Source organism: Plasmodium brasilianum, chromosome 4 (assembly GCF_023973825.1).
Source record: "Plasmodium brasilianum strain Bolivian I chromosome 4, whole genome shotgun sequence".
In the NCBI taxonomy this organism is placed as follows: Eukaryota; Apicomplexa; class Aconoidasida; order Haemosporida; family Plasmodiidae; genus Plasmodium; species Plasmodium brasilianum.
This window is the reverse complement of record NC_090117.1, coordinates 857,524-870,251: the sequence shown is the minus strand read 5'-3', so window position 1 is coordinate 870,251 and position 12,728 is coordinate 857,524. Positions and strand designations below refer to the sequence as shown.

General features: G+C 25.5%; 2 protein-coding genes across 2 annotated transcripts; one reads left to right on the top strand and one right to left on the bottom strand.

Moving 5' to 3' along the window:
* Positions 1-4,165: 4,165 nt before the first annotated feature.
* MKS88_001189 (uncharacterized protein) lies at positions 4,166-10,460 on the top strand (the record flags this gene model as incomplete). The annotated part of the gene is made up of 5 exons (XM_067219852.1): positions 4,166-4,808; positions 4,922-6,336; positions 6,396-10,011; positions 10,203-10,265; positions 10,396-10,460. 5 exons carry the CDS (start codon positions 4,166-4,168, stop codon positions 10,458-10,460), a joined length of 5,802 nt encoding a protein of 1,933 aa, XP_067075117.1.
* Positions 10,461-11,864: 1,404 nt separating this feature from the next.
* MKS88_001188 (iron-sulfur assembly protein) lies at positions 11,865-12,377 on the bottom strand (the record flags this gene model as incomplete). The annotated part of the gene is made up of 1 exon (XM_067219851.1): positions 11,865-12,377. One exon carries the CDS (start codon positions 12,375-12,377, stop codon positions 11,865-11,867), a length of 513 nt encoding a protein of 170 aa, XP_067075116.1.
* Between the last annotated feature and the right edge of the window lie 351 nt (positions 12,378-12,728).

Sequence of the window (12,728 nt, the reverse complement as noted above, 5' to 3'; positions counted from 1 at the left end):
TTTTTTATTTATGAGATGACCACATGTGTTACACTAAATATTAAGTATGTGAACAAAAAATAAAATATATACTTTAGTATATATATACATATATATAATTCTCAATGGTAAAAATTAAAAAAAAAAAAAGAAAAAAAGCGTAATTACACAAGTTTATGTAATATACATAACTATTAAATTTTAAAAAGGTAAATAATTATAATATAAGGATTTATTATACTGTACTATGTGCCTGGCCATTTGTTCGCAGATTTGCTGCTTTACACAAATACGTGAAAATAGAAACACGGCAAAAATCGGGAAAATACAGAAACAAAAATGGAAAAAGTAAAAAAATGTTCGTATAGTAATGCATAAAAATTGTATATTTCTTTAGAACATTGAAAATTTCTTAAAATAAATATATATGACAAAACATATGAGGTAAATGTTTTTCTTTAGTCTTTTTCAAATAAATGTGTAAAAGAATATTTCTGGACATGATAATTTTTAAGTCGCCATTAATATGTATGTAACGCTAAAAAAAAAAAAAGAACAGTAATAATTAAAAAAAACAAAAAAAATAAAATAAAATAAAATAAAAAATAATAAATAAAATAATATAAAATAAAATAACAAATAAAATAGTATAAAATAACAAATAAAATAATAAAAACTAATAAATAAAATAATAAATAAAATAATATAAAATAATAAATAAAATAATATAAATAATAACGTATAATAATAATATAAAATGAAAAAAAATATTTGCATGCATACTTTTATTTTAAAATATTCAAAAACAGAAACATTTTATGTTGAAATTAAAAGTGCAGTTATAAATACATAATATGACGAAGAGCATACGAAATTGTATATCCTACTAAAATAACGTATGAGTTGTAAAATTTTTTCCTTTATTAATGTACCTAAAATACCCCTCAAGGATTACACGCATTTGATTTCTTTATTTCAGTTTACATTTATAGTAATTACTTTTTAAATTACGATTTTAAGTTATATAAAGTGTATACCTTTAATTTTTCTACTATTTAAATAATAGCACAAATTTTTTTGAAAAATATGTTTATTTTTTCTGTATTTTACGCAAAAGAAATGAGCTTATTCCTGTAACAGGGAGTTGAAAAAGGTCATGGTTTTTTACGAAATTGGTACTGTATTTATTTTTACAAATACATATATATATATATGCATAATAAACATTTTTTTTCTGAAGTGTTCATAAACTGTTTTATTTTTTTTTTTATAATGTGGAGTCTTCATTTTAATTGAGCAACAATTGTTGCTTTCATTCTTTTAGTTTTAATTATTTACCTGTACTGTTAATGTTACATTTTAAGAGTAGTAATTTGAATTTTTTTTTTTTTTTTTATAATTTTCCCCCTTTCGCAGCTTTTTAGCTCTTTCATTTATTTAATATCATTATTATTTTTAATTTTAATCAATCATCCAAGCGCACACTTCATGTGTTTACCGCCCTCTTCCAAGAATTAATAATATTATTTCATATAAAACTGTTAAAAATAATTATACTATAAATGTGATATATTTATTAATATATGTAAAAATATTAATAGTTTGAAACAAAATTGAAACATATAGGATATATATATACACATATACATAGCAGCTTAAAAAAATTTGGTGATAAAATTAAATTGCATTTTTTTACGAACAAATTTTAATTTAATACACTGTAAAGCAAAAAATTGTTAATTCGAGAGTTTATTGTGTAAAAAATTAACTTAATTACATATAAATAACGTAAAGAAACCTGGTCCCACGATTTATGAAGAAGGTGAGTTCTTCATTCTTCTTTGAAGTACTTACATATATATATATATATAGACATAAATATATACATTTTTTATTAACGTAATTTTTAAAGTACGCTATTAAGGGGCATGTGGTAAAATTACACTCTTTCATTATATAAGAAAAAAAAAGAAAGAAAATTTAATCCACCTTTAAAAAAATTGTGCATTTTAATTTTAAAATATCTTTGTAAATTTATTAAGAAAATATTTTTTCTTTTTTTTTTTTATGTTCATTTTTAACTTTTTAAACAGTTTATAGAATCGTTTGATAGTTATTAGTATACATATATGCTGTTTAGACCTTTTGAATAAAAGAACATTTTTATATTTATGTGTTTTTTGGAAAAATTTCTTTTTTTTTTTTTATCTTTTTTTCATTTGTAACAAGGGCATCACATATATAAAACTTATTAAGGAGTACCACTGCTTAATTCTGCATATTTATTAACACTTTTTATGTGAACATAAAATAAAAAATGCAAAGAAAAAAGACATGTAAAAATATTATGAACAGGTCATAATTATTTCACCTTTTAATATTTATATGTATATATTATACATATATTTATTTTTTTTTTATTGAAGCCCGCAAATAGCTTAATCCATTATGCAATAATAGTTTATTTTCGCGGAATAATAAAAAAAAAAATAATAATAAATAAATAAATAAGTGAATAAATGAACAAACAAACAAACATTTAAGTAATAAATATATATAAACACAAAATAATGTTTACAAAATGATCAAGCAAAACATAAAAAAAAAAAAAAAAGGGAAAGGTTAACACATTCTTTTTTTCTTTTTTTAAGCATATACATTCCTTATCAAATTTGTCACTATTTTTACTTTAAATTAAATATATAAACACATGTGAATAAAAACCAATGTGTAACTGAACATTATATAATATAATAAAAACAAAAAAATAAAATAAAATAATAAAATGTTATCTTATTAAAGTATTTTTTTTTTTTTTTTCCCTTATAAATAAATATAATTCAACAATTGTTTTTTTTTTTTTTGACTATTTTATTTTTTATGAATATACAAATTAAGGTTTTTTGTTTCGTATATAACAACCCTACATATTATTACATTATCTTTGCTTAAGCCATGACACAATAAATTTTAAATCCTTTTGAAAATTAATAGTATGAAAATACATCATATAATATGCAGTAGCATTTCTTGATTTATTTTAAAACTCTGTAACCATTTTAGAATAATTTTTTTTTTTTTTGTATATCTTGTTCTATATATATATAATTGCAAGTATGTACATATGTATGTATTATGTATGTGTGTATGTATTAAAAATATTACATATTTATTACAATGCTACAAAAGTATTTTTTTTTTTTTTTTATATGTTATTATTATTAAGCAAATAAGCTAACTGGTTTTACTATTTTTATAGGTCCAGAAAAATATGTTTGATACATATACATGTATATATATCTACATATATGCATGTACACATGACGCATTTACATTTTTTCCTTAAAATCTACTTAGTTTATGTACCATTTATACAACCGTTTTTTTATAATGCAAATATGTAAAAGATATTTTTAAGTTACATTAATATAAATATTAAAAATATGAATTATTTTGCATAAAGGAAAATACATTTAATTAAATATATAGAGTACCTTATATGCAATAAAAGACAATAATTTTGAAGTACATTATAAATATAGGGAATATATATATATGAGTTGTGAATGATAAAAAAAAAAAAAAAAATAAAAAGCACAAAAAAGGGAGGAGCGTGATCACTTCTTTTTAATCTAAATGTTTGCGCATTAATAATTCTGGCGTATTCTGCATGTCTTAATACATTATATCATACATGATCATTTCTTATCTTATATTATCTTAACTTACCTTTCTTACTTGTTTTCTTATCTTCCCTTCCTTTTTTTTAGATTAAGTAGTTTGTTTTAGAACAAATATTTAATCAGATAGTTGTGTGTCTATTTTTATGTAAATTTTTGAAACTCAAATCTATGCACATTCCTTTTAATTTATGACATTATTCATTTTTTTTTTTTTTGTTGTAATTATATTATTATCCAATAAACCTTATCCCCCATTTTCTACATTTTATCCATTTTGTGTTCCCTGACCATGTGTATGTAATGTGTGCATAAATATATATATATACATACATATTCATGTAATTACGTATATATGGGTGTGTGGACATGCACTCGTTCATGAATAATTATACACAGAAACGTCATGTGAAGACTAACAGAGTTAGAATCTCCCACATATCCCTCTTCATTTTGTTATAATTTTATTATATGATTTACGTCCCATTGGGAATGACTTAGAAAACATGAGAGGAGATAAATTGGATTTGTTGTATGTCTACAATGACTATAGTATAAACAACTTGTTAGAAGAACATGGTAAGAGTAAAAATCATGACAGAAGTGTATTAAAAGACTATGAATCGAATGATAAAACGCATGAAACACATAAAACATCTAAAACGCACAAAACACCCAGAGCACTCAAAACATACCAACATAATGATATTATGTATGAGAATAGTAGTAAGGAAAAAAAGAGGACCTATGAAAGGAGAAATGGTGTGCAAAAGAGAATAGCTGAAATGTGTAAGCATAAAAACAAAATTAACATAAATTATATATATAAAAAGCAAGTAGTTCGACTGAAAAAAGAAAAATATAGTAAGCTATACAGCTCAAGAAAAGAAAATTTTGATCCAAATGAAGCTCTTCCAACAATGAAATGTTATGACTCTACAGAGTGTTACAACGATGAAGCATTATTATATGCAAGTAGGAGAGATATACCAGTTAATCTATTATCTAAATTAAAGGATAACATAAGATTGTATAAAAATTCAGAAGAATATAAAAATTTTCGAAAAAATTTAATCAACGATGAGAAGGTTGGTAAAAGCAAAATGTACACTTTTAAGAATGAGGATTTACAAAATTTTTTATGTGAAGGTTCACATTTTTTTCAGCGAAGAATAGAAAAGGTAGAAGGGGGAAACAATGTAAATAAGAATAATTTTAAATATGAACCCAAAAAAAAAAAAGTGTTATAAAAAACGTTATAGATACATGTATGAATAATGTGGAGAATTCGGAAAATTGCTCTGTAAATGAATCATTACTATGTGTTAATGAACAGGATATGCTTATACAGAAGATCATACAACAGGGTCACAAATATGTAGAAGAGAAACCCACAAAAAACATCAATTTGAATTTATATAAAAATCATGATTCGTTTCCATCTGATAAATTTTTAAGATATCCTCATTTTGCAATACAACCGGAATATTATAAACCCAATGGAATAAATAAAGAAGATAATTTATACAAAGCTCAAAATGTTAGTACAAATAATGGGGAAGCGTCAATCATGCATCAAGAGGATGATCCAAAAAGGATGAAAAAAGAAAAAAATAATATGCACATTACTGATTGTGCAGGGGAAAGGACAAAAATTGACACTCAAGAGGAAAACTCATTTTGTAAAAAATTGGTAGCAAAAAGCGCACATAGTGAAACAGAAGAAGAGAGTATGATAGATAAAGCGCATGATGAATTGAATCAGATGAAGGGTAATAATAACAGACTGTTCAAAAGCATGTACAATAATATTAAAAAAAAACATAGTCATTCATCCAGGCATGGAAATAAGGAGAATAAATGGAATGGTAAAAAATATATATATTACAAAATTTTGTATAAAAACATGTGTAAAAATATGTACAAACGGTTGTATAAAAATGTATGCAATAAAAGTATTCGGAAGAATTATATCACCGATTCGCCTCACAAGTTACACAGGAGCTATGAACATAAATTGGTTAAGAAGTGCTACGGTAATGATGACTATAATGATGATGGTGCCGATTACGATGACTGTTTAAACCGATGGGTATTTGAAAAGGAAAATCAGGAGAAGAAAGAACTCATTACAGCATCATTAGCATGTTCGAATGAATTATGTAATTATAAAACGAGCAAAAAGGTTAACAAAGAAGGCATTAAAAAAAAAAAAATTTTTGCAAATGAAAAAAAGGAAACAGTATTAAATGATCATAACAGGTGTAATATGTACACACTTTCAAATGACCACAGTAACTCGTCTTTATTACGCAAGAGTGACGATAATGAAAACGATGATAAAAATGATGATGCAAATGATGATGCAAATGATGATGCAAATGATGATAAAAATGATGATGCAAATGATGATAAAAATGATGATAAAAATGATGATGCAAATAGCCATTTTAATAGTGGAGAAAATGATGATGAAAAAAGGGAAGAGCACGAAGGATGTGAAAAGGAAAAATATAACAATTTCATTATTCAGGATGATAACAAAATAAATAATTATTTTAAATATAAAAAAAATATGGTAAAATCATGTGACTGTTTAAATTATAATTGTAATAAGGAAAATTTTTTTTTTGAGATTTTAAAAAATAGCGAAAAAAAAAAAAAAAAAATTTTGTCGGTAAAATTATCAATAATAATAATAATGCACTAGAGGTGAAAACTGTTTTTTCAACACAGCAAAAAAATGATGAGGCGGCCACTGATAAGTCTTCGAAATTTATAACCGTAGAAAAGAAAGAAGAAAAGAATCTTCATCGTCCTTTTGCTAGCAAGAATTGTAACAATAACGGTAATAATAATAATAATAGTAGTAGTAATTATAATATTTGTAGTGATAAAAATATTTGTAGTGATAAAAATATTTGTGGTGATAAAAATATTTGTAATAATAATATTTGTAATAATAATATTTGTAGTAATAATAATTATAACATTAATAATATTTGTAATAATAATATTTGTAATAATAATATTTGTAGTAATAATATTTGTAGTAATAATAATTATAACATTAATAATATTAGTGATAGTAATAATAATAACAGCAATTGTACTTTTAAAAAGAGCAGCACCGTTAACTTCAACTGTAGCTGTAGCCGTAGTAGTAACAGTAGTAACTGTTATTTCTGCTTCCGCAGCGACAAGTACAATAATGTGCGTACGAGTAAACATTTTACTGATAATAACGATGTGAAAAAAAAGGAAGGCTGCTGCAGTAGTAGTAGCGGTAATAACAGCGGTAGTGTTATCGACAGTGTTAGCAATAATAGCAGGGGTGTAGACACTTTTCTGAATAGTTCATATTCAAATGCTGATGAAAAACTGGGGTTACACGGCCCATCAGTAGAAGAACAAAATTTCACGTACAATAACCACAAAGGAAGCAACAGTAATTCGTTTAATATGTTAAAAAAAAAAAAATGTTCATATAGTAAAGAAAATAAAAATATTGAAAAAGGGGTAAATGACAAAGAAATTTATATGTTCAACAAGAACGGAAATCATAGTTGTAACATAATAAAGAACTATAATTGCAAAGAAATATCGATGAAGAATGAAAAGGAAAGATGTGTTCAACATGTGGCCATCAAAAATAAAGAAAAAGTTATTCAACCAAAGAAACGGGATAGCAGAAGTGTAAAAAGTTCCTATGATGCGGATGAAGTGGATGTTGCGGATGAAGTGGATGATGCGGATGAAGTGGATGTTGCGGATGAAGTGGATGATGCGGATTGTATGAAAAGAAACACTTCTTTTAGTAGTGCAGAAGACAGAAGCGACGATGAAGTGAACTTCATCAGCAATAAGGATAACGAGTTGAACAGCTTTGATGTAGCTGGCGAATGGGAACGTGTATATAATAACGAGGAGAACGCTCACGGGAGTAATGATATTATTGCTAAAGATGTGGAAGAAATGAGAATTAATAAACTGTTCTTTGAAGATATTTGCATATTCAGGATAAATGAAAAGAATGATCCTAGCTTTAATGGTAATTGTAATGGTAGTAGTCGTGGTAGCCATCGGGGTAGTACCATCATGTGCAGTAATGACATGTTTGATTATTACCATAACAAAGGAGTATATCCGAAGCATTTGATTCATAATAATTGCATGAACAATATAGATATAACCAAATTAGAGTTAAACAAGAAATTGTATAAACATATTAATGATGAAGTGCAGAATTTGATGAAGAAGGAAGACATGTATGAACTTGAAATGAACGTGGGTCTTGTGTTTAGAAAATACATTTCGGTAATAATAAATTTGTTGTGTAATTATTTACTTATTAAAAAAAATGAAAAAAATGTGATAACATGTATATCTTATAGTAATATACGGGAAATTAATATCGTTAAGAAGAGCAAGAAGAAGAAGAAAAATACCTATTTATTTAAACTAGTATATGTATTTAAAAAAAAAGAGCAACAGTCAGAAAAGAATGTTACTCTGTTATTTAAATCAAATCAAATGGAAGTATATGAAAAGATACAAAGTAAACTACAATCTAGTGAGACAAAGAAGCAGGATAAAAATAAAGAGTATTTAGATATAGAAACAGTGTACAGTTATATGGTTGATAAGTATAAAAAAGTGTATGTTTTATATTTAAGCCATTTATTACAAGTATGTGAGAGAACATTAAGAAAATTTGCCTTAAGGTGTTCATATCACAGATGGAAAATTAGCTATAACTATGATATAAGAGTCGAAGAAATGAAAAAAACAAGGATTAGATTAATACAAGGAATTACAGACAAATTAGAATTTTATCTAAAAAAATATGTACAAAATTATTTGAATTTCATGCTAATAAGGAGTTATGAAACGAGTTTTATAAATTACCAAGTGAAAACAAACGATATGTTGTTTAACATGATTATTAAGGAAAAAATTGTATATAAAGAAAATTTAGAAAAACAAAGTTTTTTATTATTATTTAATGTATTATCTAGTTTATATAAAAGTAGGATGACTAAATATTTTAGATGTTTTATACTTAACAATGGAATGTTAAGTAAAAGGAAAAAGGCTTTTTCCTATGCATTAACGCATGTGAATAGTATTTTAGTACAATACAATAATAGAATCATCTCATTTGTAATATCAAAATTAAAATTTAATTATGACCATGTAACTTATTTTTCATTTATTATGTATAAAATTTATTTGAGAAGGATTTTTATCGGCTACATACGATTGAGGGATATGCGATTAGGTAAGAAAATGGTAATAGAAAAAAATGTATACAAACTAATTAAGATTATAACAAGAGTAGTTGAAAGTGAAAAATATTACGCTTTTTTAAAAATTCAAAAATTTATTTTTGATGAAAAAGAGAAAAGAAATAAACTTATATGTGATAACTTAATGTTTGCAAATAATGAACTATGTAATAATTTAGATAATGTAACAATTGAAAAAGGAATAAACAAATTAGAATGCATTTACAAATTTAAGAAAAAAGAATATTTAGTAAAGCATTTTTATACCTTAAAAGGACCACAACTTAATTCTTCCCATTTTAATCATTCTTTAAAATATTGTTCTATTTTTGTATTCATATTAAATAAAATACTTCAACGGAAAATGCAAGATCTTTTTTTCTTTTTTGTCCTAAAATGTTTTCAAAATAATAATAAAAGTAGACTTATCTATGCTATGAAAAATTTAGAATTGTTAATGATTTATAAGGAAAAAACGTATATCCTCAACTTACTAAAATTGTATGATCAATACCCCTACCTCTTTAAGTATAATCATTTAACGAAGATTGAAATTTTTGCCATATCCATTCACAATTTTATCAACTTTTGCAATAGAAAATTGTTGTTGAACTTTTTGTTAAAATTGCATTATTTGAAATATCAAGAACAGGTTATTAATGCATACACGTGTATTGGAAACTTATACAAGTTTGTGCATACTGCCAACAGGCAAATACAGTCTCGGTTGAGGCATTCTTTCCACCTACTCCTACAGCACGCGCACATGGCACAAGTGAGCCAGCAAGAGGTGAGCCAACAGGAAGAGACTCTACAATATGGTACAGCAAAACATGCCAAACCGCAAAATGCACATATGAAGAATAACAAAATCATGATGAAGGAAAAATGCAAAACAAAAAAAACTAAACTAAAATTAAACTATAATAAATCTCCGTCCTTACCTCCCTTATACCAATTTAAAAATGAGGACCCCATTTCATCTGACCCCCTAAATCTAATCAAAAAATACCCCTACTTATTTTACCACTCCAGTATATCACCAGCTCGTACCGCAATGACAAGTACTGCTTGAGGAGAAAAAAAAAAAAAATTTTTAAAGGGGGGTTTTCCCTGACACTTAGACGTGCCTTCCTTTATGTTGGCATTCATTGAAGTTATTCATTTTTAATTCTCCTATTCGTTCATTGGGATTTTCACTCATATTTTTGTTCAATTTTTCATTCGCATTCTAATTCTCCTTCTCATTTTGCAGATGATAAATTGTCTTTGCCGTCAAGTGACTCTGTGTCCAACATTTTTTCGTACGCTTATGAAGGTAGCGAATGCTAACGCGTTGTGTGTATAAATATAAATATATATATATATAAGTTTGTATATGCATGCTTGTATGTATACATGTATATATGCATGTATATATATATATTTTTTTTTTTTTGTTTTGGCAGACATGGACAAAATTAAAAGAAAAATATATGATTTCAACACCAGAATTAATGACGTTAATTTATAGGGTGTCCAAGAAGGGGAAAATTTTCTTCCACACCATCCCTGTTTCGTCATTTTACAATATTCCATTTTTCCATTTATGCAGTATTATGATATTATGAAAATGATTTTTATATTATTCTATTTTTTTCTCTATGGTTTTTCCATTTTTCACCTTTTTTCTTTCTTTTCTTTCTTTTTTTTTTTTTTTTTTGTTTTTTTGTTCTTTTGTTGTGCATTTTTCCCAAAATGCCAAGTGTTCAATATTCTCTTTTTGTTTTTATTTGAAATTAAAATTTGATATAATATGATTATTTTATTAAGCAGGAAATTTTCGTTATCCCTGCCTTCCTCTTCTTTTATTTACATTTGATGATACACATATGTGCACATGCGCACAGGTATATGTGTCGTTTTTTTAAAATAGTACAAACTCATTATTAAAAATGTTTACTGAAAATGGGGTTTTAACACTAGACTCCTTTTTTTTTTGTTGGTTTATTTGACATTGCTTTTGCACATAAATTTGTATATACGCATTTACACATACATATGTACACATGCATATTATTATATACCTTAACTCAACAATATATGGCTAATAAAAAAAGCCTAAATAAATATTAAAATATTCCCTCATATATGATCACCCTTCCCCCGGAATCCAGACACACACCTGTGCATCGTGCAATATACCAATTGACAACGAAAAAAAATATACTGTGATAATTCAAACAACAAAACGAAAAAAAAAAAGATAAAGGAGAAAAGAGAAAAAAAAATTATTGAAGTTCAAAAAATTAAAATAACATGCAATATGTGCATATACATATGTCAGTACTAATGTGTGTATAAGTTTCCCCTTTGTAAGGAGAATCGATTCTATCCCTGAAGTGACTCTCTGTGCATATTTTCACAACATTTTCTGCACAAAAAAAAAAGAAGTAAAATTAATTGGAAGTAAAGTTAATTGGAAGTAAAGTTAATTGGAAGTAAAGTTAATTGGAAGTAAAGTTAATTGGACGTAAAGTTAATTGGAAGTAAAGTTAATTGGACGTAAAGTTAATTGGACGTAAAGTTAATTGGAAGTAAAGTTAATTGGACGTAAAGTTAATTGGAAGTAAAGTTAATTGGAAGTAAAGTTAATTGGACGTAAAGTTAATTGGAAGTAAAGTTAATTGGACGTAAAGTTAATTGGAAGTAAAGTTAATTGAAAGTAAAGTTTAATGGAAGTAAAGTTAGTTCAAAGTTAATTCAAAGTTAGGTCAACGTAATATTAATTCGACGTAAAATTAATTTGCAGTAGAATCATTCTAATGGGTCTTCCCTCCTTTGGCTAACTTCTGTTACAAGGCAATTTTAACTTCAAATGTGAGCTCTGTGTTCATATGGTTTTCTCTCAATTTTTTTTTTTTTTTTTTTCTTCTTTTTAGTAAAAATCAATATCAAAAGAATTTCCACAGGAACATTTGGACGAAATATTTTGTATATTTTCAATGGTAAATTTTTTTGAAATAAGATTATTGGTGTAATGTATTTTGCTATTTCTTAAAATATCAACAGCATGTTTATCTATAATTACAACACATTCCTTATTATATACAATTACATCTCTTTCTTTTATTTCATTTTTATCAATTAATGAAAAGGAGTACTGAAATCCTGAACAACCTCCAGCTTCTACGCACACTTTTAATGCTTTGGAATTTTTATATTTAGAATTTACTTCTTTCATTTTATTTATTGCATCATTGCTTAAGTGCAATATTTGTTCTCTTACTTTTTCTTCTTTCTTTTTATCCTCAATAATTACATTATTGTTCAAATTGACTTTTTTATTCTCCTCCCTAAACGAGGAAGAAAAAAGGGCCTTCATGTCACCATTACAAATTTTTAATAAATTAAAATATGGGCTCCCTTTCCCCTTTAAAATTTTGAACATTTTTTGCTAATATGTTACAAAATTGATCTAATATGTTGCTAAATTGATGCTAATATGTTGCAAAATTGATCTAATATGTTGCTAAATTGATGCTAATATGTTGCAAAATTGATCTAATATGTTGCTAAATTGATGCTAATATGTTGCTAAATTGATGCTAATATGTTGCTAAATTGTTGCTAAATTGTTGCTAAATTGTTGCTAATATGTTGCTAAATTGTTGCTAATATGTTGCTTATTTTGTTACCTATTTTATTACCTATTTTATTACCTATTTTATTACCTATTTTATTACCTATTTTATTACCTATTTTATTACCTATTTTACTGCTTTCTTTTTTGCAAAATTTC